The sequence below is a fragment of the Macrotis lagotis genome, chromosome 1 (genome assembly GCF_037893015.1).
Source record: "Macrotis lagotis isolate mMagLag1 chromosome 1, bilby.v1.9.chrom.fasta, whole genome shotgun sequence".
Taxonomy (NCBI): domain Eukaryota; kingdom Metazoa; phylum Chordata; class Mammalia; order Peramelemorphia; family Peramelidae; genus Macrotis; species Macrotis lagotis.
In genome coordinates this window covers 563,373,306-563,398,641 of record NC_133658.1, presented here as the reverse complement: position 1 = coordinate 563,398,641, position 25,336 = coordinate 563,373,306, and the positions used below count along the sequence as shown (strand labels likewise).

At 35.7% G+C, this 25,336-nt stretch overlaps 2 protein-coding genes across 12 annotated transcripts in view; one reads left to right on the top strand and one right to left on the bottom strand.

The window, feature by feature from the left end:
• Window positions 1-25,336, bottom strand: part of SLC35A5 (solute carrier family 35 member A5) — a 55,206-nt gene that overhangs the window by 25,862 nt on the left and 4,008 nt on the right. The window contains exons 1-3 of one of the 11 annotated variants that reach the window (XM_074214491.1): window positions 9,931-10,287; window positions 5,960-6,015; window positions 6-3,826 (exon numbers count right to left, since the gene is read on the bottom strand). The gene's annotated coding sequence lies outside the window, so the exon portion shown is untranslated. Of the gene's footprint in view, window positions 1-5; window positions 9,006-9,930; window positions 10,288-25,336 lie in introns of those variants that run through there. The other 10 variants (XM_074214498.1, XM_074214494.1, XM_074214499.1 and 7 more) reach the window with 10 other exon arrangements.
• The window catches only part of ATG3 (autophagy related 3), a 37,443-nt gene continuing 22,585 nt past the window's right edge, over window positions 10,479-25,336 (top strand). Inside the window, exons 1-6 of the mRNA XM_074214501.1 lie at window positions 10,479-10,585; window positions 13,318-13,359; window positions 17,744-17,793; window positions 20,061-20,131; window positions 21,205-21,312; window positions 24,295-24,344. Of these exons, the coding sequence (XP_074070602.1) occupies window positions 10,514-10,585; window positions 13,318-13,359; window positions 17,744-17,793; window positions 20,061-20,131; window positions 21,205-21,312; window positions 24,295-24,344 (393 nt within the window). The 5' untranslated portion in view covers window positions 10,479-10,513. The remainder of the gene's footprint in view (window positions 10,586-13,317; window positions 13,360-17,743; window positions 17,794-20,060; window positions 20,132-21,204; window positions 21,313-24,294; window positions 24,345-25,336) is intronic.

Sequence of the window (25,336 nt, the reverse complement as noted above, 5' to 3'; positions counted from 1 at the left end):
CTTACCTGCTGGTGCTCTGTCCAAAGGAATGTAAATTTTGATTGCAGAAACCTCAAAAAGAAAGATACTGTATTTAAGTTTACTGACTAGATTTCTTTTTTAAGGACCACGTTTTAAACACAAATCACTCTCATTGATTGACCAACAATAGGTCCCATTCCAAGCCCAACTTGGTCTGGTTTAGGCTTGGGTAGCTCAGAATAAATGTAAATAGAAATTATGTCCAGAAACCCAGAGAGTCCCCCCTTCCCAGAATGATTTGTTTGTATGTTTGTTTTAACTAGATGACAGAGACCATTCTTTGTCTCATTTCTTACCTTATATCACTGAATGACCATTGCCCCAATCAAACTAAGACCTAGGAAAGACCTTAGCTTAAAAAAAGCCAAGGTTTCCCACTGCATCTGGAGCCATCTTCACTCCTTATTTATATCTGGCCATTGGACTCTGATGGCTCTGGAGGAGAAAGTGAGGCTGGTGACATTGCACAGCCCTCCCTCAATTAAGTCCAATTTATTTGCAAACCATGGCATCACCTTCCTGATGACATGACCCTCTTTGAGAACCAGCAACAATTACTATGCTAAAAGTAATCCAATATAGTTAAGCATTATATGGAGGTACTTAGAGGATAATCTAAGTTCTAATTCATTTCCATGGTTGCATAAAGCAGAAAATTTAATAAATATCAAGTATGTCACATACATAGTAGCAATAAGCTCAATTGAAATAGTATTTCTAAATTAGATGAGCATCTTGATGGCAGGTAGTAGTAGTAGTATCACAGTTACAGTTTTCCTAAAGCTTTAACTAGTTTTGAATTAATGGGTCTTTGCAGTCATGGCAGCTGTGCAAAGGCATAGGGTACTTCTTCCCTGTGGTGTTCCCTGTCTCAGTGCTTTTCAGTTCTTCACCAGTTTATTTCATCATCTTCAGGATCCCATTGGCATGATGCTCCTATTAGTTCTTTCCCTGGCTGGTCTTCTTACCAAATTGCTTGAGATGAAGAGACTTCTCTCTTTCTCAGAACAACTCCATATGAGATCTTTTAAAATTCACCCCTCCCTCTTTGCATCAGGTTAAAAAAAATTCTAATTACTGCTCAGGTTATGACAGACAGAGTAGCTGAATAGTCTGGCAGTATTCACTGCAGTGTAACAAACAGCTAATTCATAATAGAACAGACATAGTAGAAGGCACAAGAAGTCAACAATGACTAATAGTTTAGAAATCTGTTTTGACTTGAAGTTTACTAAAGTTAAAAGTCCAGGGGCACATCTATTACAACTCAAATGAGAACTGAAAAGGCAAAGGATTTTTATGAGCAAATGAAGAGCTCTATGTATTTTTCTATGAGTGACTTTGTCATTTCAAAGTAAAATCTTACATTAGAATAATAAATATGATTAGTAAAAAAAGCATCAAGTAGGGGCAGCTAGGTGGCGCAATGGATAGAGCCATGGTCCTAAAGTCAGGAGGACCTGAGTTCAATTAGGCTTCAAGATACTTAATAATTACCTAGCTGTGTGAACTTGGGCAAGTCATTCAACTCCACTGCCTTGCAAAAACAAACATACAAACAAAAAAGCATCAAGTAAAACTGATTTCAATTATGTAGTTTTTAAAAAATTTTATTTTGCCACTTTTCTCAGAAATTGATTTTTGATTATAGTCTATTTTCTAAGTAGTTTTACAATCAATAAATGTTAATTAGATTAATCTAATTAATCTAATCTAAATGTAGTTGTACTACATTAATCAACTTCTTCCTAATCAGGTTTCTCCAATGCTTCTATTGAATAATTTTTCTATGAAGAATATGCTTTATGTAGCTGACTTTTTGAGTCTCATAGCAAACCTGAGAAACAAAATTGAGTCAGTTGAGCTTGGTCACATAGCTAATAAAAGCTTGAGACAACAGAAGGGATTTGAATTCAGATAGTTCTGAACTCAAAGCACTCTATTCATTGTACCCCACTGCTCTAGTATATAATTTAATTCTGTCACATTTGTCAATGCTATAAACTCTTCTAAAATAAAAACTTCAGTGATTTGAAAATTAAAAAATTTTAGAACTATTAATGGAGGCATATATTTACTTACTGTTTCCAGACAACTGTTTCAGTTTCAGGACAAAGTTTACCTCAGGTTAATCTATTTTCCAGCGGTTAAAGTTCAGCTTTGGAACAGAGTTTAGTGCTTTGTAGTATTCTTTTTATCAATGTTCTTATTGACAACGTTACCACATTGATTCAAACAGGGATAAAGGTTTTATTTAGAATATGAAATGTTATTATAGAAAAGATATCGTGAGAAAGATGACTCATTATAGAAGTAATATAAATGATTTTTAAAATATTACATTAAAAATTATTTTAAATTCTATTAAAAGTCAAAGATGAAGGAATGTTAGATCACCCATGATAAGACAGCATTGCTGGACTCTACTACAGACAATGGGAGCCCATAGTAGCAAAATCACATGCCACACTGTACCCCACTCTTACCCCAGAGGGGGCTCAGAGATTGTGGATCTATAGCCACAAATTGGCAAAGACCATGAAGGGCTTGGTTTTACTGAGGATCCTGGTACTACTCTCTGAAACAAAGTTTCTTATTCAGAGAGTAACCAGAGTTAGTTGTTCAGATCTTGATTTCACCTGAGCTCCCTCAGACACTTTCCTAAGGCTCCCAGCTCAGGGCAAGTTGGTTTTGGGACTTCCTTTGGGAACTCCACATGACTCAGGACTGGTTGGTTCTCAGGAGTTACTGATTTCTACCTTACATATTATGGGTGTTCAGGAGATCAAGAGGGCTTCTAACAGTTCCTGTAGAGCCAATATTCTTAAAAGGGACATTATCTGACTTCAACAGGAATTAGAGACCATAGATTATATTGGCTGGACTGTAAGTAAGGACAATGAGGCCTGTGGCTATTCCCACCAAATCCCCTCATATCTAGATGATAAGGATGTTTGATTTTATTGTGGATTTGTCTTTATGATAACTAGTATTAGGTAGTTTGGCCAAGTTACATTATTTCCTAGACTGTTTTCTAGCCTCCTGTCATCTTTGGAGATACTTGCTTCATTTTAGGAAAATTCCTGAATTTTCCAATGTTCTGATTTTTCTCTCATGTATTACCTCTAATCAAAGTTCCCAGTTTATCTTACATGTTAGGACCTAATTTTTTAAAAATTATCTTGCAAGTAAAGATTCACCCTTCCACAACATGTTACTCCTTGTCCAGTAGGCAAGTATATCATGAAATATGAGCTCTGGAAGAAAATATTCAATTCTTTGGGAATGAAGGACAATCAATAATTTATGGGAAGTAAAAGCTGCCTCACTGGGGACTGAACTGGCAAGCTCCAGTTGGGCAATGAAGCTCTTCTTCTCTTCTCCTCTGCTCTCTTCTCTCTTCTCTCTTCTCCTCTCTCTTCTCCTCTCCTCTCTTCTCTTCTCTTCCTTTCCTTTCCCCTTCATCATCCCCTCTTGGATTGATTTTTTTAAACTACCATTTAAAGACCATTATTTGCCTCCTTTCTTACCTACCCTTAATCACTGAATGGCCATTGCCTCAGCCCAAGAGACCTGGGAAAGACCTTAGCTTATAAAGACCAAGTCTCCCACTGCATCTGGGGATATCTCCAGTTGTCCTGATCCATATCTTGCCAATGGAACCAGATGGCTCTGGAAGAGAAATTGAGGAGCCCTCCTCACTTAAATCCAATTCAGTTGCAAGTCATGGAATCACTTGACTGATGTCATGGTCCTCTCCAAGAACGAAGGACAAACAACAAACTCCATTAGCTTCATGCTTCATCTCAAATAAAATAAAACATTTTGTTTGGCATTAAAATCCCTTTATGACTTGGACCCAACCTATCTCTTTAGCTTTATTGTACAGCCCCTCCTCAAATCTGTGGTGTGACCACAATACTTTTTTTTTGTCTTTCACATACAACATTTCATCTCCCATGCCTGGAACCAATTAGCATTTGTTATTTACCAGACATTGCACCAGGAGCTAAGGAAACAGAGAAACAGCGAACCCAATCCAGTTCCTGACTTCAAGAAGCTTGCATTCTAATGTATATAACTAAGATGCAAGATAAATTGGAAATAGATGGCAGGTAACCTTACAAAGCATGGCACAAGTAGCTGGGAGGACTAGGAAAAGCCTCCTGGAGGAAGTGGCATTTGAGCTGAATCATAAAGGAAGCCAAGAAATGTAAGTCAAAGAATGGGAGGAAGAACATTCAAGGTATCAAATCGAAAGGACTATCATGGGCAAGGGACAAAAAGTAGGCCATCATGATTGCACTGTATTATTCACAGAAAGCAGCAGAATGTAAGAAGGTTGAAAAAAGTAGGAAAAGGAAAAGCTGTGAAGAGATTTAAATGTCAAACAAAAATCTCTATATTTGATCCTATAATAGGAAGTCAATGGAGTTTATTAAATAAGAAAAAGCATAAGGGGATGAAATTGAGTAGGGAAATATTTAAGGCATGGAAAGCAAGTAGGAAACCAATGAAGTCATCCAGACCTGAGGTGATAAAGGTAAGAGAAATAATTCATTTGGACACCCCTCCCCCCATTCTCTTCCAATTGGTATCAATCAATCTGATATGATTCCATAGGTGGAACGATTACAAGTTCTGTATACTGGGACCCAGAGCTATGAACTGCAATTGCTAAGATCACTTTCTTAAACATAGGAAGTGAGTTAGAGGCTCTACACCCTTATTTTTCCTTGTCTTGATGACCCAATCCAGTGTGACAGAGGTGACACAAATACATGGAAAGTCCCCATTTATTTCTGCACCTCCAGACCATCTCCATCTCATCTTGCCTAATCAAGAAGTAGCCCATCCATCTTATGATCACTGAGTCATCAAGGACCTTTCCTGCCTTACCCAATCCATGACCCTGCTATCATATTTTATTTTTTCTAATCTATGTGTTAAATGTCAACCATTGGAATTATTCTGTATTCAAAATAGACTTTCATGAATGTTTAAATACCAGTAACTATAAAAGTAGGGCCTGGAAGGAGAAGGCATCTCAGATCATGAGGAAGACATGAGGTATTTTTCATTAGAGGGGACAATTGGGCCAGTTTAATAAAGTACCATTAGCTCAGAGTTCTGACTCAATTCTTTTTTATTGAAGGTGGGACAATTTTTATCACCACAAAAACCCAAACTTGGAAGGTGACTGTATATGGGGAAAGTTTATTAAAAAGATTATGGAGGGAGAAATTACAAAATTTGGCAAATGATTAGATAAGTAGAATAACTGAGGGGAGGATTGAGGCTGCAAATCTGTGTGACTGGGATGATGGTCATTCTCCAAGCAATATTAGGGAAGTTTTGAAAAGGGAGAATTTTGGGATAAAAATAATGGATTCAGTTTGGACCTGTTGAGTTTCAGAAATCTACAGGTTATCAAGTTTCAAATATCCAATAGGCATTTGGTGCTGTTAGGCTGGTGCTGAGGAGGGAGATTAAGGCTGGATTAATAGGAATCATTTGTAGAGAAAGTAATTGATCTTTTGGAGATGATGAGAATCACAGATTGAGAATGAAAAGAGAAAAGTGACTATGGGCAAATCTCTCAACTTTTCTGTTTCTCACTTTCTATTTTCTGCACTTTGCTCTCCTCCTCACTTCTATACCCCTTAAAATGCTTTGATTCCTTCAAAACTCAGTTGAGTTGCTGCTTCTACATAAGGCCTTTCCAGATTTCCCCAGTTACTTATATCTTTCCATTGAAAAAATACTTTTGTACTATATTATGTACATTTATATGTGTTTCATGTTTTCTACCCTGACAGAATGTAAGTTCTCTGAGGGTAGCAACTGCTTCATTTTTATCTTTGTATTCCCACAGGGCCTGGCATCTTGTTGGTGCTTAATAAATTGACTGGCAATATGTGTCAACCCCAAATTTTACCTTTTTGAGCCTTGCCCATCACTGCTAACTGAGAAGGGTACATTGTTCAGCATATCCTTGAGAAGGAGAAGGTAGAGGCAGTCAATAGTACCTGGTAGATCAATGAACTCTTTAATACCTGGTGTGCATTTCTTATAAAAGGACTATTAAACCAACATGTACTGACATTAAAAAGGTGAAGAATTTCTCGAAAGTCATACAATTAGTAGCAGAGTGAGGACTAGAATCCAGATATCCTGACTCACTCTTGTAATCTTGTATTATATCATATTTATATTTCAGTTATGGAACCAAAAACATCAGTATTATAATAAAAGACTTCAACAATATTGAATATATAGAGAGGATTTTCTAGTTTCCCTTCTTAAATTTCTTTTTTTTTTTTTTTTAGTTTTTTGCAAGGCAAACGGGGTTAAGTGGCTTGCCCAAGGCCACACAGCTAGATAATTATTAAGTGTCTGAGACCGGATTTGAACCCAGGTACTCCTGACTCCAAGGCCGGTGCTTTATTCACTATGCCACCTAGCCGCCCCCCTTCTTAAATTTCTGCAGTGACCTGAAGCAAATCCTATTACTGAAGCCAAGAGAACTTGAAAATTTGCTCAAGCTTTCATTTTTTGCCATTATCAGCATCTCATTTATAATGTGCTGGCTGGTTTGTTCTGTAAGTTGGTTTACTCCCCTATTTTCACAATCTAGAAGATGCTTTCAGTTTTGTCTCTTGAAGGAGAAGGTATAGGCCAGTGTGAATATTCCAAGAAGAGTACCTACATCTTATCTCAATTTCTTCTACAGCATTTTAATCAATTACTAATATTTAATAATGATGCTGTTTAATAAGTTAAGCGATACATTACACTATATTACAAGCGGCTTTATCTCTTGAGAGAATGGTTGCCTGTTCCAGAGAGACTGAGGGCTATTGATGAACTTCTATTATTCCATTTGCTATTTAAGAAAACCTTTTAACATAGCTCAGATATATCTGTTTATATTCATTAAGCACCTGATTTAAAATTTTAATAATAATTTATATTTAACTTTTCTTTATAAGCACATTAATTCTTGAGAATTCTGAACAAAGTGCTGTTGCAGAAATCTAGCTTTATTTTTATCTGTAAAGTTTTACTTCTCACTTTTAGTTAGCAATTAAAGATGAACCTGCTTGTTGAATGACATTAATCAGTTTCAATTATTAATTTAATTTCTTCTTGCCTTTTGTTCTTTAATAGAAATAGTAGCTTTTTCATTGTTTTACTTATTTTCTAGTCCTTACAGGAAATATTGCTTTTACATTCTAAGATCATAAAAAAAACATGGAAATATACACTAAAGTCTGAGTCTCTCAGACCTATAAAAGATTATAATGACTAAATTAGTCAAGGCTTCAAGGATTTGTAATTTCATTGATAGGAGAATTACCTCTAATAATGTATTGCAACAGAATTCCTAATACCTTCCCTTCAACTTTTCCTCCCACCCAGATAATGCCTAAATGATATATTTACTCCTATGTCTTAGGACCTGGAATTACAGCTAAAAATAACTTTTAAGGTAATTTAGTCAACTCCATAATTTTACAGATGAGAAAACTGAAGACCTGAGGGGAAGGTGGATAGAATATGGCAGAAAATTTTAACTCGGGTCCTCTGACTCCTAGTTAAATACTCTTCATTGAAGCACATTCAAAAGCTGATATGATTTGTAGCCTACAGCATAAAAGAAGATAGAACTGGCTCTTTCTAGAGGCTGAGCCCAAAGTAAGGGCTAATGTCCACAGAGGAGAAGGGTCAAATCCCATCATCTCTGTGATAGCCAATCATAACATTCCTTGCTCCCCACCAGTACAACCACTCCTGCCCTCATTACCCAACATTCCCTGTCTAAATCACTCCCTTCCCCACTTCCACATTCTAGGCTGGACTTCAGCCCTTCCTGGCAGTTGTAATTAAATAGCCAAGTGCCATTTGAAAACTCAGCCTCTCTTGCCTACTGTCAGCTCATCTCATGACTGTGATAGACATCCCTCCAACAGTAGGCTCTGCATTTGGGACTGAGACCTCCTCCCTTTTTATTCTGGATGGGAAAGTTGCACAGGATGAACAAGCATGAATAAGTATTAATATAAAGCTCTCCACATAATCCATTGCCAAGGATCGCTTTTTTTTCTTCCACATCTACTTCATCTGTCCCCTTCTGTCTACCCAAATAGCCACTATATTAGGTCAGGGTCTCATCTCTCACCTGTAGCATCTATATCCTTCTAATTGGACTTCCAATCTCTCCCCCCGCCTCTATTCTATTCCCAATCAATCAATATTTTTATTGACTTTATCCAGTACCTAAATTTTTTTTATCAAGTGCCTAAAACTTTATTTTTCAAATGTATTTTTCCCAGGTACATGCAGATAGTTTTCAACATTCATCTTTTTGTAAGCTTTTGAGTCCACATTTTACTATTCCCTCCCTTCACTCCCCCAACCAATGCAGAAAGTGATGAAATAAATGGTTATACATGTACAATCATATTTAACATATTTAATAAAAATTGATTTATTAAGCATTGGACAAAATGATTTTCCTAGAGTTCAGCTGACTACATCACTCTCCTACTCAAGTTTCAGTGACTCCCTACTGACTCTAGGATCAAATATTATTTTTTAATTTTTTAAGTTTTATGACATATAAAATATAGCTAAGCTCACACCTGAACATAATTTATAAAGAGGCATGTACATATTGATCATATTTGCTTTAAAAAAAATCTTTTATTTCAACTGATCTCAGTGCTCTAGACACTGCTGCTCTATAGGACAGGTGCCAGTATAGCCTCTAAGAACCTAGGGACTTATAAAAGCTATGATTCAATTCAATTCAAAAACCCTTTCAAACATTTATAAAGTCGAGGTGGCTAGTTAGTGCAGTGGATAGACCGCAGGCCCTGGAGTCAGGAGGACCAGAGTTCAAATCCAGCCTCAGACACTTAATAATTTACCTTAGCTGTGTGACCCCAGGCAAGACACTTAACCCCATTGCCTTGAAAAATCTAAAAGAAAAAAAATTTATAAAGCACCTACTCTGGAGGAGGGGGTGGGAGCTGAGGAGATATCAGAGAGCAGACCCTTTAGTGAAAGAATAACTTCAGGGCTGTGGTCTGGACACCCGTCCGGACCCTCCATAAAAGGGTGGTCTTAGCAAAAAAAAAAAGTATTCTAACAGCAACTTGAGTCCCGCCCCCCAAATTTTAATAATAGCTCCAAGAAAGGAAATTAATTTTGTTCCTTGTCATTAAAGAGAACAAGGACCCAAGTAGGAGAAATCCCGTTTCCCCGAGTTTGTCCGTCTGTCCGTCCGTCCTTCCTTCCTTCCTCCCTCCTCCCTTCCTTTCCTTTCCTTCCTTCTTTCCTTCCTTCCTCCCTTCCTTCCTTTTCTCCCTTCCCTTCCTTCCTTCCTTTTCTCCCTTCCCTTCCTTCCTTCCTTCCTTCCTTCCTTCCTTCCTTCCTTCCTTCCTTCTTCCTTCCTCCCTTCCTTCCTTCCTCCCTCCCTCCCTTCCTCCCTCAGTCACCAACAAGGGCGCTGGCATCTTTATAAAAGCTACAGAGGCTGGTGCGGTGGGGAGGCTGATGCCAGGGAAGGAGGGGGCACTCAAGGGTCGCATTCTTGTTGGCAAAGCCCCTTCAGCCAGAGGCCAGAACCAAGGGGAGAGAAACGCGAGTAACGCGACGTTCTCCCCAAAAACAAATCAAGAAAGACGGGGAAAAAAAGGAACCGTTTTTTCTTGTCAGGGCGCGCCCCACGGCCGGGGGCAGCGCCCCAACGTGCAAGTCACGTGACCGGGATCCCCCTCGGGGTCACCGCCAGCCCCACCGACCTCTTCTCACACATGCGCAGTGGGCTCCTAGAGGTTCTCTTTCCCCAGGCGCGCCTGTCTGCCTACGCATGCGCGGCCTTCAATGAACGGGCGCTGTTACCTATCCCTGGTGCTAGATGCACCTGCGTAGAAGGAAGCCCATCCTAGGCTGGGGCTGTGCGCCAGGCTGGGGAGTGACGGGAAGATGGAGCAGCCGAAGATTTGGAGAACTGTGGAGGAGGAGAAAGGAGCGGGGAGGAAGGCACGGAAGAGGTCCTTTCTCTTCCCCGAGACTCGGCTTCTCGAACTGCTAGCAGAACTGGTACCAGAAGGTACCAGTCAGGAAATGAGCGGAGGAGGGAATCCATCGCGCAGGCGCACTGGGTGAGGGTGGCGGGGGGGGCGCTGGGAGGAGAGAGCCGCGTCCCCGCCCCTTCCTTCCCTCCTCGCGTCACGTGCCGGGGGCGGCCGCGGTCATGTGAGCGCTCCGATGGCTGCGAGGCTCTGAGCTGCGGCGACCGAGGCAAGGCAGGCCGGCAGGAAGGGAGGGTGCGCCGCGCGCCGCCGCTCTGCCCCGCCGCTCTGCCCCGCGCCAGCTCCCGCCGGCCGGCGCGGGCGGACCCGGAGCTCCCGCTCCCGCCCGGAGCCCCGTGCGCGGCCCGCGCCCCGCGCCCCGCGCCCCGCGCCGCCAGCCCGGCCCCGGGATGCAGAACGTGATTACCACGGTGAAAGGGAAGGTGCTGGAGGTGGCCGAGTACCTGACCCCGGTGCTTAAGGTAACTCCGGAGAGGGCCCGCGGCGCCCCGGGAACACAGGCGGCGGCCGAACGGCAGACTCGAGGGGGGCCTCCAACCCCGGCACGCAGCCGTGCCTCCTGGCCGCCTGCCCACTCGGAAAACCACGAAATTAGCATTTTAAAAATTGCTTAAACATTCCCAATTTCACCGATTTTGATACCCGCCTTAAAGTCATGAGAATCTGCCGTGCAGTTGACTCAGAAGCGACCGCATCTGGAACAGTTTAGAATAATGTCTCTTTTTGTTTGTTTTGTTTTGTTTTGTTTTGCCCTGGACGCGGTTGGCTTTTCCAACCCTCCCAGCCCAGGCTCCCCAACTGCTGAGCGGAGCTGCACCCGTCTTGGCTGATCGATCAGCTCACAAGCTGCTAATTTGTACTTTTGTTCTGCTCCATCGGCTCAGCTTCAGTGCGTGTAATTATTAGAATAAAGTTTCGTGATTGAACTTGAAACACTGGTTAAGCCCATAAGTTACTGACTGATGTGGATGTTGTTTGGTATCTAAGGGCGTGGACTGCTCCGATGTCAGTTTAGGAGCAAAGTAAAGGAATTAAACCTGTTTTCACTATGAGAAACGTATGCAATCCACCCTTGATTTTATTGGTATAAATTCCCTCCGCCTATACATATTGGCCTTTCCTCCGAAACTTAGTTTTGTTTTTGTTTGTTTTTTGCGAGGCTGTGGGGTTAAGTGACTTGCCTGAGGTCACACAGCTTGAAACTTAGTTTTAGAGAATTAAGAAGGAAGAGAGGTAAGGAGGGAGATTGAGAAGAAAAAGAACTAGCCCGAGTTTATACCCCCAGTATTGTTAGAAGCACTTTCTTTATCCACCCTGCCACTGCTGCTACTTACTGAACAATTGTTTGTAATCAATTCATCCAGTGCACAACATTTTAATCTGGGTTGGGCTGCACTTAGAAGTTTTGCTTCTTCATTATCAACTCAATAATGAGGAAAACTTTTCTCTGCAATACATCCCTTTGCCATTTCATCATTCACCATCCAGGGGTTTTCAAGAAGCCACCAGTAATTCAGATTACAAGTTTGGGAAACTGCTTTAAGTTGTCTTCAAATATCAAATGGCAGTTTGTTCTCTAAAAGTTTTTTAAATATCATTTAAGTTTTACTAAAGTTATGACTAAATGTAAAATAACTAGAATTCTTAAAATTTTAATTTGTAACCGACTAAATCTCCTTTGCTTCCTCTTAAGTTGCTTTTTTCCCTTTTCCTCAGCTAGATATTGCTAGCTAATATTAAAATTAGCACCAGATGTAATCTTGGGGACCTTAGTAGAAACAGATATAAAATTAACCCTCTTAAATTAATGATAATTTTTCTCATGAAAAATATCAAGTGTATAATAGTAATAGTAAAAATCACAAAAATTCTTCTATTTTCTTACCTCTTTCAAAAGACATATTTTTAGATAATAAAGCTACTTCTTGCTTTTATAACTTATGTTATAAACCCCCTGGAATTATATAATGGCTTTTTTGTACATCACAACTAAAGAACAAATTGGGAAATATGCTAAAATTCTAAATGAGTATTTAAACATCTTTGAAAGTATCTAAGATCTGATTTATTTAAGACAATAGAAAGCAATACCTGACCAGGTGGAAACAATTGTGAATAATAGTTATAACTTAGAACTTTCAGGAATTAAGGTAGCTTGGAAGGGTAAATGCAATTTGGGTTGAATTTTCATACTCATACAGTTGTCTCTCAAGATTATCCTTAAACATGTTTAAAAATCCAGGACTTCAAATTTAAATTCTTACTCATATTAGAATTTTCTGTATGAAAAAGGAAAATAATACTTTGCATTTTTGTCAAAGTAAATACTGCTTTTGCACATAATTTTAAGTATTTAAAATACAAATGTGTGGATTCAAACATTTAGTTTGCCTTGAAAGTGGAAACATGAGAAAACTTAGTTGAGTCAAATGAGATTTGCTATTATGTGTGACATTCTATTAGAAATGAAATAAAGAAAGAACACAGACCTGTAGAAATCAGTTGAGTGACTTTGGATTTTTTTTTTTTTTGGAAAGAAATTCTTCACTCTTTAAAATAAACAGTGAGAGTATTTAAAATATATCTTATTTAGAAAAGCAAGTAGATTAAGATATAGAACATCTATTTGACTTCTTGGACCCAATTCTGTATAATTAACTAAACTTATCTAACTTGGCTGAGTCAACTTAATTCTTCTGGGTCTGATTTTTTCAAGGCACTCTAAACTTCCAACTGAATAAAATGAATAATAATTTTTTTAATTAAGCAAAAAAGACCCTTCCTTTAATTGGGAAACTCAAGTAAAACTTTTATAGAATTAACTTTCTGAGACTTTTAATACTAAATTAAAGTTCTTTAATTTAAGCTAAACAGAATTGATCACAAAGTGATAGTAAATTAATACAATCCTTGCATCAGCAGCAGCAGCAGCAAAGCTTTCTGAACAAATTGATGGTTATCAAGGAAGGCTGAAAATAGTATAAAGTTTCCAAATTCCATTTCCAAGATTTTTCCAGAATCAAACTGAGGAGAAATTAAATAAGCTTTGTAGTGTTTTTAAAGATTTTTATAAGTTTTTGAAACCATTTCAATTGCTTGTACAATAAAGAGAATGCATCTGTAAGACTCATTGTGAATAAAGAACTCTAGCTTTATGCTCTTCACAGTGAATTCTTCTTTTGGTTAATTTCAGGAATCAAAATTTAAGGAAACAGGTGTGATCACCCCAGAAGAGGTAAGTTTAATTTCTTGTAAATTTATTTGTAGAAGATTTGTAGTGTTTGACTCTAATTTTGATAGTTTGATAAATTCTACTCTTTTCCATTGGAGGGAATGTCCACATCCATGATACCATAGATCCATTTGAATCATAAGCCTTAATTGTACTAAATTAATGGTTGTATTCCGTTCTCATATTAAAAATATTCCGAATATTTTTCAGTATCCTTACTTTGGAGTAAAATTAATCCCTCTCTTCCATGATAACTGGTTTTTACAAAAAAATGGACAAAGTAAAACTATTTTCTGGAGGAGTTAATTCTTCCTCCTTTTTCTACTTTACTAAATTTCTATATAGTTCCTTTTGGCAAAGAAATAGAAATGACCTAAGTCATCTAAGCTCTTTTCAGATTTATATTACACTGATACTTGATTTTTAGCTTTATCTTTGGTTTAGCTTTACAACTGTGCAAAAGCAGTGGATTTTCACATCCCCTTTTTAGAGACTGTTCTGGGTGGTTTTCATTTTCACAAGCTTTTCTAAAATGTTCCTTTCTATTCAGCAAGTATAAAGCTTCTGCTGTGTTCAAGCTACAATGTTAGGCATTGCTTAAATGCTTCAATTGGATATTTCTATTTGTACTGAATAGTTGCACCCTTCCTTTCAGTATTCACTCTTAACAAATAAAAGTGGAACCCCTTTAATGATGGACTAAGGGAATAGAAGGTAATACAGATGTTACAGACTATTTAGTGTTAATAATATTGATTTTTTTATTATGAAGCTCTATTACAAGGAATTCTAAAGGTCTTTGTAAAAGTGGGTTTCTGTTAAATTCTAGATAGTTTGCTTTTATTTATCTCTTACTGTAGGCATATATTCTGGTTAAGCTGACACAGTGATGTTTAGGAACCTAAAGATTTGACCAAGAAGTCATAAAAGCCATGACAGAAGGTGACAGCTCATTTTATATTAGCCCTCCTGTGCCCTGTCTCACCTACTTAAAATCATTGCTTTGGAGTTCTTTTAGTTTATTGGGGAAGGAAACAATGGGTGGAATAAGTCTTGGTCCATTTTTAATCTAAATTTACTGACACAAGTATGTGATTTAATTTGATAAGCACATTTTAGTTTTATTTTTTGATTTGTTTAGATACCAAAGCCACATATATCTGATTTTATGAAAAAAAAGTTATATCCAGTACATTTTAAAAAATATTCTTAATGAACTGGTACTGATCTTGAGGTCTTTTGTTAGTCAAGCTTCTCTCAATTGGTCTTTCTCTCCAAAATAGAAAAAAAAACATAAGTAAATTGATTGACAGTATAACTTTTTTACTTTGAAGAAAAAAAGCATTTTTTCATGTTTTAAAATGATTTGTGTTGGATAATCTTATCATAATTACTTTTTTCATTTACTTTCTTGTAACTGTTGTGTATATTATTTTTCCAGTTATGCTTGCTTCACTTTACATTAGTTCATGCAATTTTTCACTATGCTTCTTATTCCTATAGCATAGTAATTGTCCATTGTATTCATTTATCACAATTTTTCCTTTCACCAATTAATTGGCAGAGATGTTTTTCTAATATGGGTGGTCTCCCAGACAAAGTTTGACTATCTAAAATAATATGATAGAGTTAAATGATTGCTTCTCCTTCTCCTCCATCATTACGAAATGATTATAGCTCAGATGAACTATACTAACCCAGGGCACAGTTTTGTCTCCGGTCTTTCTTAGGATTCTGGGTGTTTGCTCTGTTATAAGACGGTTGTGACTTAAGGATGTGGACTATGGCCATTGAACAGTTTGAATAAGATCTCACATTTATATACTGTTTAAGGTTTATGAAGTACTTTCCTAAGTTTTATCAGTATGATCTCCATCTTATAGTTAAGGAAACTGAGGTTGAGAGAAGTATCCGGTGAGATTTGAGCCCAGATAACCTTGCTGTTTGACATGAGGAGCTGAAATCATGGTCTTGGTACCATTCTCTCAAACACCTATTGAAAGCTCATTTCCTAAAGTATTCTTTTTTTTTTTTTTAACAAAAGACAATATCAAGTCAACTTGTAACAGTTATCAAGGGTTAAATAATTTTTGAATGAGGAGCATACAATTCAAGGAGTGAAATTAGGCCTGAAACTGGAAAAGAGGAAGGAAATAAAATCTCCGAAACCTCCTTGCTTACAAAGGGGATGCCATGAGCAAATGTTTTCTTATTCTGTGATTTTTCAATATGGTCATGTGAAAGAAACCTGGAACAACAGGATTGTGATTTGATGGAATTGTCTGTTTTATCTTGCTTTCCCTCTGCCTAAAATATCTCAGTAACTCTTTCTATCTAATTGCATATTATGCATTACTTACCTGACAGTAAAGAAAATACTTTACATTGATAAGAGAATTATAGCTTATAAGTATTTTGAACAAATTTTCTAAAGTAAAACATGTTTAAATATGAATTTTGTCTATCATTGGGTAAGGTGGTTATTAATTCTGTTGAGTTATGTGAACTGATAGGATATCATGTAAAGGTCACCATCAAATAAAAGCTAAAGTTTTAGCAGTAGTATTGATGCATTCAGATCAGTAACTCTAATTTAATGTCTGTGAAGTATGAAACCAGTCATGGTTAGAAGTGAGACAGAGCAAAGGTTTGCCTTTTGAGAAATATCAGCTCTTTTTTTATGGTATAAACTTTTCTTAGAACTTGTAGACTAATATTGACTATATATTTTACATAGCTTATATTAGAATTCTGTGTTAAGAAGGCAATTATATTCTAGTCTCAATTCTACTGCTAATTTGCTTCCTTTTTCTGAATTTCAGTTTCTTTACCTGTAAATAAATGGTATTGAACTAAGTGACCTCTGAGATCTCTTCCTGCTTTAATGAGAGTATAAAATTATCTTATTATTATCCTTTTCTTATTAATATTATTTTCAAACTGTTTGATATTATATTAATCCATTGGAAAGCTGTCATTCTTGATATAAAACAAATTCTTTTATATAAATTTTGAAAGCGTATGGAAGATATCTCTTTTTTCAGTGCAATATGCTCTTTTAGCCACAAATGATGAGGCAACAGTAGTAGTTAGGAAAATGTGTATGACCCTTGCTTAAGTTCTCATTACACAATGTATTTATCAGGATATGAAACTTCTGAAGAATGTTTTCTATGCTACATGAAATTGAGCTCATCTCCTGACTAGATTAAAAATAAAGTAATAGATATAACTCTTAAAAAGAATTCCATTATTTTGGTTCAGAAATACATATTTGCCTTTGCATATTATGCATTTGTGTAGTTGGGAGATTCTGATTCATAAAAATGTCTAGAAGTTCTTCAAACTTCTAAAAGTAAGTCTTAAACCTTATTACTCCATTTATCTCTTTTTTTATATGTATATTATTCAGACACTGGAATGTACTCTTAAAACTGAGCATGTCAGAAAGGAAAAACATACTGCAATGTATGTAAACTTAATTCTTCTGTAGATAGTATCAATGTTTATTCATATTTTCCTTATAGTTTTTTAAATATATATATATATATATATAATATAAATAACACTAGAGTACATGTAACAGGTTAGATATGATCCTTCTTGGGAGCAGTGGAATAAATGAAAAGATTCTTTCAGGTCTATTTAGTGAATGTAAAATAAAAATGTCTAGGTAGAGGTTAGGTGAGCACTGTCAAATATAGAAAAGATTTCTGAACCTGGTAGGAGGGTGAATTAAATGAATTCTGATGTCTCAATACACAATATGTCTCAATAAATATCTGTGAATTGTCTTTGATTTTGTTTGTTCTATATAAAATTTATATACATGGGGACTTATGATTTCGTCAATGTAAGAAATTCCCAACGTGAATCCCCACTGATTCACATTAACAACTCTTGTAACTTGTAGTCTTAAGAGTCACCTAGAGACGGTAGAGGTTAGTAATAGTTGCCCAGGAAATAATCTGTTATTGAACCAAGATGTTTTGATTCAAAGGCTAGCACTATCCATTATGCCATATTGCTTCTTGTAGTTATTCATTCCTAAGTGTTTTAAGTTATGGCTTTATTTGCTCTACAGTGAACCTCACAGATAGTGATCTTATAATCCAGTGATAGTTATCAAACTCAAATATTTTATTTCACTTCTAATTTAGTTTAAACCTTTTTTAATGTTTAAATACTTGACATTTAATAATCATCAGAGATAGGTCTAAAGACTGGTAGAACAGGTTTCATGCCTTGATGCATTTTAAATTTATATGTGCTGCTGAGGTTACCAAGGGTAATCAGATTGGTATTTTGCCACATGATATCCAATGATATTCAACCTTTTTTCCCCTTTCCTATTCTTTCTTCTATCTTTCCTCCAAACTCTGAATAGTTTGTTGCAGCTGGAGACCATTTAGTCCATCACTGTCCAACATGGCAATGGTAAGTAAACTTCAGTGATGATTAATGTTCAGACATAAGCTATGGTTTGAAAATTATAAGAAGCTGAATTTGACACATTTGCCAAATATATATTTACCAGGGAGCTTTGGATACTGAGAATGCTTCAGTGTTTCTCAAAGTGTGGTTTATAGAGAAAGAAGTGAAAAATTAGTTTTTGTTTTGCTCTGAAAATAGAAATGGTATGAATATTTAGATTAAAAAACCTTTTCTTTCCCCAGATTGAACTTCTTTGTTAATAATTTGTATACCTCAGCTTTTGGTTATTTTGTTTAAAAGCTCAAATACCATTGAAATATGGCTACTCTTTTCAAAATAAATTAAAAATATTTAACAAGGAACAAGACTGTGGATAGTGCCTGTAATTCCCAAAATAATGACCTGCTTTGGAAAAGAAGGTTTTTGAGTTATATGTTTTTCTCAGTCTATTTAAGACTCACAATAGGGACATATTTGGTTCAGGGATTTCAAAGGTACAACTTCCTCTTCAGGAATTGGTATTTTGAAACCTCCGCAATAGTGATTGAAATATGTCTTGGCTACTTTGGTCTGCAGATGTTGAAAACTGGTGATTGTGAATTGGAGTCTATTAACTTCGAGGCTTTTGAAAGAAAGTACTAGAAAAATCTCACTTAATTGAAGTAAAAAAACTTCAAGAAAGACAAATATAAATTAAAAAATTTAAGGAAAATAGTCTTATTTTAAGTGTATTTACAGTAACACACTCTAATGGCTAAAACAGTTTTTTCCAAGGACCACTTTCATGAATAAGGCTGATTTGTGATTAATATTTTATATGAATATCCTCCCAAAGGTAGCAATATCAGTACTTCTTACAATCTGAATTTATCTAGCAAAAGTTTTTTCCGTTGATTGTACAGGGGTAAATTCCTGACTCCTAGTCATGAATTTGGGATCCTGATTTATGTTTTGCTATAAACTATTCTCAAAGCTTAATTAACTAAATAGATTAAAATGAAGATTTTTAGATGAGTTTCTCTCAACTGTAATCCCTTCCATTTGAAGATGGGCAATTTCTGCATTTACCTAAACTAGAACTTTTGATAACTTAAGTATTTTTTAATCAAATTTACCAATTTCTTGGGCATTTTCCCTCCCTGAGGCAGGGATACATTGCTAATCATTTTGATGACAGTTTTTCTTCAGTCTTTATATTTGTTTTAAATTTATGTTTGACTTCATATTGTTTTGTTTCTGCTTTGATTTCAGTCAATCTGAAGTTTGACTTGACATCCCCAAATAGGCCTGGCTTTGTGTTTGAACATTGCTGCTCCAAGCTCATTTCATCTCACTACAGTATGATTGGCATTGTACCTGATGCACTAATAGAACTGATTCTTTTTTTTTTTAAGTTTTTGCAAGGCAATGGGGTTAAGTGGCTTGCTCAAGGCCACACAGCTAGGTAATTATTAAGTGTCTGAGACCATATTTGAACTCAGGGACTCCTGACTCCAGGGCTGATGCTCTATCCACTGTGCCACCTAGCTGCCCCAGAACTGATTCTTAAATGTAGTGCGATGGGACAGGGTAAAAGGTGAAGGTGCTGTGGAAGATAAATCTGAATTATCTAAATCTCCTGCTGCAGTCCATCGCCAACTCAGGGAGTGAGCAGCCTCTAATCTTTCCAAGGGGTTCTTAATAATGTTGATGAAATAACTCTGCTAATTAGAGGCTCTTTAGCCTGGTATATAGAATTGAACCCTATCTGGGACTCAGCTGGGACTCTGGTCACAGATTTGATGGCAACAGACAGAGGTATCAATATATTTCAAATCTAGGGTTATGACCCTTCAAATTATACTTGACATGAGACGTTCTTTTGTGATGACTTTTTCTCAAAAGTTAACAAATATGATTAAGAATCTAAATGGGATTAGAGAGCAAAAGTAGTTACTAAGTAGTTCCATATTATTCTATCCTATTCTATCTCAAAGAAGCTCCCTTCTCTTAAATATTTGTCTTATGGTTTTAATGCATATCTAGTCATTATATAATAATCTTGTAGGTCTTAGTATAAGTATTGCTTTTTTCTTGAATATTGAAGCAAATCACATGTTCTGTATTTTTCAAATTCCTCTCTTCTACACATTCTGAAAAGTACTATTAGTACAGAAGACACTGAACTAGGAAACTTTAAGGATTCTCTGTTTCATTTTCAAACCTGTAAATATGATATCTACTTACTTTTATAATGATTTTTAAAATTTGCTACTTTTTACTATTTTAAGGGCTTCAGGGGAAGAATTGAAAGTCAAGGCATATCTACCAACTGGCAAACAGTTTTTGGTAACTAAAAATGGTGAGCTATTTTTTATATTAATGAAATATAAATCTTCTGGAATTAGCAGATAAATATAATTGCACGAAAACATAGAAATTATAAAAAGTTTGTGCTCATTACTCAGGCAAATTCTACATACTTCGGTGAATACAGTCACACTTTTCTTAACTCTGAGAAAAGTTATGAAAGCTAATGAAATGATAAGCTCTAAAAATAATTTTGGATTACTGGAAGACTTAGAGAGTCTTCTGAATTCCTTCTTTTTTTTTTAAATACCCAAGTTTTCATTTAATTTATTCCATGAAAAATCAGAATACGTGTCGCATCTTACCTATAGCCAGTTTGATTTTGGCATAACACTGAAAAGATAATTTAATGCTCATGTATTCAAAATAAATTGCTCTTTACTCAGAATTTAGATCCTGTAGGGAAGGGAAGATTAAGAGTTGTTAACTGTCATTTAAAAAGAGTCAGATGGCAGAACACCTGAATTCATGAGATAGTACACGTTGGAAGTTTTAAGTGTGCTTTTATCTTTGGTTTATTAGCCGTTAAGCAAATGAACGTAAAAAGATAAAAAAAATTGGTTTGAGATTCTGTAAAGCTACTTTGCAAGTTGAAAGTCACCTCTACCACCCTGTTGACTGGCAGATGGTATCTTTCTCTTTTTTCATGTCTACCTTCTCTTTTCTCTGCAACAAGAGCGATCACTGTACAATGTCAGCCAAGTGCCTCAATGTCACCTCTTTTTTCAGCCCACTGCCTTCCATGGGCAAGGAGGATAGTGGTGTCATCAGTAACCAACATTCTGTTCCTAAAAATTTTAAAAAAAATTTTTTGAATTTTTGCAAGGCAATGGGGTTGAGTGACTTGCCCAGGGTCACACAGCTAGGTAATTATTAAGTGTCCAAGGTCACATTTGAACTCGGGTCCTCCTGACTCCAGGGTCAGTGCTCTATCCACTGTGCCACCTAGCTGTCCCCAGTATGTTGCCTATTGAAAGTTTTTGTGTTCTTCTTTTGTGGACTAAAGATTTACCAGGAAGAAACACTCCTTTTTGGCTAATACCTGCATTTGTGAATTTTCTTTAGTGCCTTGCTACAAGAGGTGCAAACAAATGGAATATTCAGATGAATTGGAAGCCATAATTGAAGAAGATGATGGTGATGGTGGATGGGTAGATACGTATCACAACTCAGGTAAGTAAAAAAATTAGTATTTAGTAAATGAGAACAGTGATTTTATATATATATATATATAATTTGAACAGGCTTCATAATCTTTTATAACATTCTTTAAGCAAGAAAATTTTCAAGAGAATTAGTTTTACCTGCAAAAAATTTTTTATGTTTAATCAAATAGGAATAAAAGTTTTGAACATTTTACTCTAAAGAATTTTAGATACCAGGGCAGATAGGTCATGTGGTGGATAGAGCACTGACCCTGGAGTCTGGGGGACCTGAGTTCATATCCAACTTTAGGCACTTGATACTTAGCTGTGTGACCTTGGTCAAGTTATTTAATCCCATTACCTTGGGGAAAAAACACAAAAAAGCAAACAAAACAGAAAATGTTAGATTCCTAAAGTACTCAAAAGAGTTCCAGCTGTTCTTTAGCATTTGTTCTTATTTTTTCTTTTCTTATTTTGTAAAAAAAAAAAAAAAAAAAAAATAGCCAAGTTACCTATTCAGGGACAACTGTTCTGCAATTTATTAATATTATTTGTGTCCTTTTTTTTTTACCTCTCCCTCAACTGCCTTCTTAGAATGTAAGCTACTTGAGGTCAGGGATCATGTCTTATTTATCTTAAATGTCATCCCTAGTGTCTTGCAAATAGTAGGCATTTGATGGGTGTTTGAATGATCTTAAAAGGATTCCCACCTGATTGTCCTACTTTGACCTATATCTCTATACTTTATAAGCAGTTCGTTTTCAAACAATTTAAAATAATAATATCTTACATTTACTAAGCACTTTTTTGTTACAAACCTTGTTACATATATTGTCTCATTTGGTCACACAACCAGTAAGTGGTAGAGCTAGGACTTAGACCCAGGTCTTCTGACTACAAATCCAGTGCTCTTTTCCCAATCTGTAAGTTGTTTATTTGGAACTCTAAAACCATTTCCCATAGAAAAAATGGGTATGCTTGTTTTATCCATAATATTACAAATATATGGTGCTAATAGTATTATTTTAATTATGTCACAGTATCATTAAAATAATACATTGTTTCTGTGGGAAAATATATTTTGCGTCCCAGCTTGTGATATATCTTCCTACTCAGTAACTTGTTAGCTTTCTACACCTCTGCATAAAGCAGCACTTTACATCACCAAGTCGACATAAGAGAAAAAGGATCTTTCTTCGATTCTACATCTGCATAAGAGAAAGTACCTCTCTAGGTTCGTTCTCTCTCTCTCTCTCTCTCTCTCTCTCCATATACATACATACATACATACATACATACATATATATATATATATATATATATATGTATATATATTTTTTTAAACTTTACTAAGAGCTGTGAGCTTTCTTAGTTGGATTGCACCTCTCATCCCAAAGCTCACAGCTCTTAGTAAAGTTTAAAATATCTTAATGCTTTCTCACACTGAATAGTATTAGATATTTGGAGCTTTTTTCCCCTAACCTTTCCCAGAAGTTTTGAGCTACTGTGTTTTGTATTATTAAAATTTTACTGTGCTTAGAGGAAATAGCAGGGAGAAGGTATTATAAGGTGTCTGGTTTCTGACTGTTTCTTTTGCTGAGATTTCAGTTCATTCACTATGTAAGTCACTTTAGTTTTAGTTTATTCTATTACCCCGAGGTAGAATCCAAATTCCAGTCCAGCTATCTTGCAAATGCATTTCATTGGTTGCAAAAAAGGAGTGAAATCAACACACTCATCATCACCACTGAAAGACAGCTCAGTACATGACCTAACTATTTAGGAAGTATTATTTCCCCCATTCTATAATGTCTTTGGGTAGGAATTGGGATAGATGATTATCTACGTTTTTTCAGTTCTGAGATTCTGTGGATATAACCCAAAAGTATCACTTTTATATGTGAAAGTCTATACAGTTTTTTATTTGATAATGTATTTTGTGTGTATGGGTAACGCTAATTCTTATAGAAAATATCTATGACCTTAAGTTTTAAAATTGATTTTTAATGCTATGTGGTTTTTCCAACAGCCCTTGAGAATATGACCTTATATATGTGAGAGTAATTTCAGTCCATTCTTTCCTGCCGTTGTTGGTGGTAGCTCCGTTTTTAAGAATTTTTACTGAATTGGGATTATTGTTTAGATTGAACCACTTTTTTTAAGAGAATAAAAGTATATTTAGCTGTTACATAATTTCAGAGAAACATGATAATGTTGTCATGTGTATTTTATAATGAATTTAAGTGACCATTATTTCTCCACTGCTAACAAACTGTACAACCAATAAAATCTTTATTTATACAGTAGTATGGTTGTGCCCATACACTGGTGCAGGATTTGGGGAATTGCTATATCTAAGTATTATTGAAGTTTACTTTGAATTGCTTTAGGAATTCTGATTCCCTAATATGTATTTTCTTTCCGTTCCTGTCAAAGAATCTAGTAAAAAATGTTGGCAGATGTTTCTAACTTGAAAGCAATACCAATTAGCTTCTTGCTGCAAGCTATTTGGCTCAAAAATAAGTATATTTTTAGAATATTCTTCTTAAGCTATCTAGTTTCTGAAGATTGTAGAGTATTTATTTACACATACCAAGGATTGCTTATATTCTTCTGAAGCAATATCTCAATTTTTGCGGGGGAAAATCTTTTGGAAATGAATTTAAGGCAGAAAAGAATATTTTTTTAGACTTTTAATCTGTTAACAATATCCATGATAGAATTAAGTTATTTTAGCACATAAACCTGATTGAGAGATTATATAGCATAAAATAAAGGATTATGAGTGAATGGACATAATTTTATTTATTGTAAGATGAAATTTCATTGGATTTCCAATGTCTCTATTTGTTCAATCAGGTTATCTCCTTAAATTTTAAGAAAGTTGTGAGGATTTCTTCTGCACTTTTAAAGTAATTTGACCCTCTAAGACAAAAGCATTTATAGTCATGGCAGGTAATGGAGAATTTTTAATCTAAATTTAGTAAATCTGATCTTTTGAATTTTATAGGTATCACAGGAGTTACAGAAGTAGTTAAGGAGATTACCCTGGAAAGCAAGGTACTGGTTTCATTTCTTATTTATTCTAAAGATAATGTTAATTTTAAGAAAAATTCTCACAATAATTTATCTAATTCAAATGTTAGATTAATCTACCATGAATATTCAACTTTTTAAATAATTTTTTTCTTCATATATAAAACTTTTATTTTTCCCTTCTAAGCTCTTCCCCTTGTTTTCCTAAATCTATCTTGCTTAGAAGGTTTTTGATATTTTAGATGCGGGGATACCTCAATAGTTTGTATAAATTGGCAAGTTTTATCTGAATTGCAGACTATTTTAAGATAAATGTAGTTTCACATTAAAGTTTATACAGCAGCTAATGTGGCCACCAATAGAAGTTCTTGATGGATTTTCCTTCTTTAAAAATAAGATTAGGGGTGGCTAGATGGTGCAGTGGATAGAGCACTGGCCTTAGAGTCAGGAGTACCTAAGTTCAAATCCGGCCTCAGACACTTAATAATTAGGTAGTTGTGTGGCCTTGGACAAGCCACTTAACCCCATTGCCTTGAAATTCTAAAAAATAATAATAGATAAGATTGCATGTTTTAAGCAAGTGATCAGCTGATGTAAATAGATGCTTGTGACTTTTGAAAATTGTACCTATCGATATTTTTCAAGATAGTTTAAACATTTTCCTGGCAATCTTTTATGCACTATTAATTTTAGCAAGTATTTTCTTCCTAGAGCCTAGAGTAATTGTTTAGAATTATCACAAATTATGAAGTTAACTTCAAATTAGTGAAGTTTTACTTTATAGTAAATAATATTTACTTCTATTAAATTTTTAGGTGGAAAGTATATTCAGATTATGAAGATAATTGCCCTATGCTGAGGACTTTGCTTAATAAATGGACATGCTGTACCAACTAGCCAACTCTAAATTAGATGTGGTTATTCCTTTTTTTAATCCATGTAAAAACCATACTTAAAAAATACAGCCCCTACTGTACATGTATGTATGTGTGTGTGTATATATACACACACACACA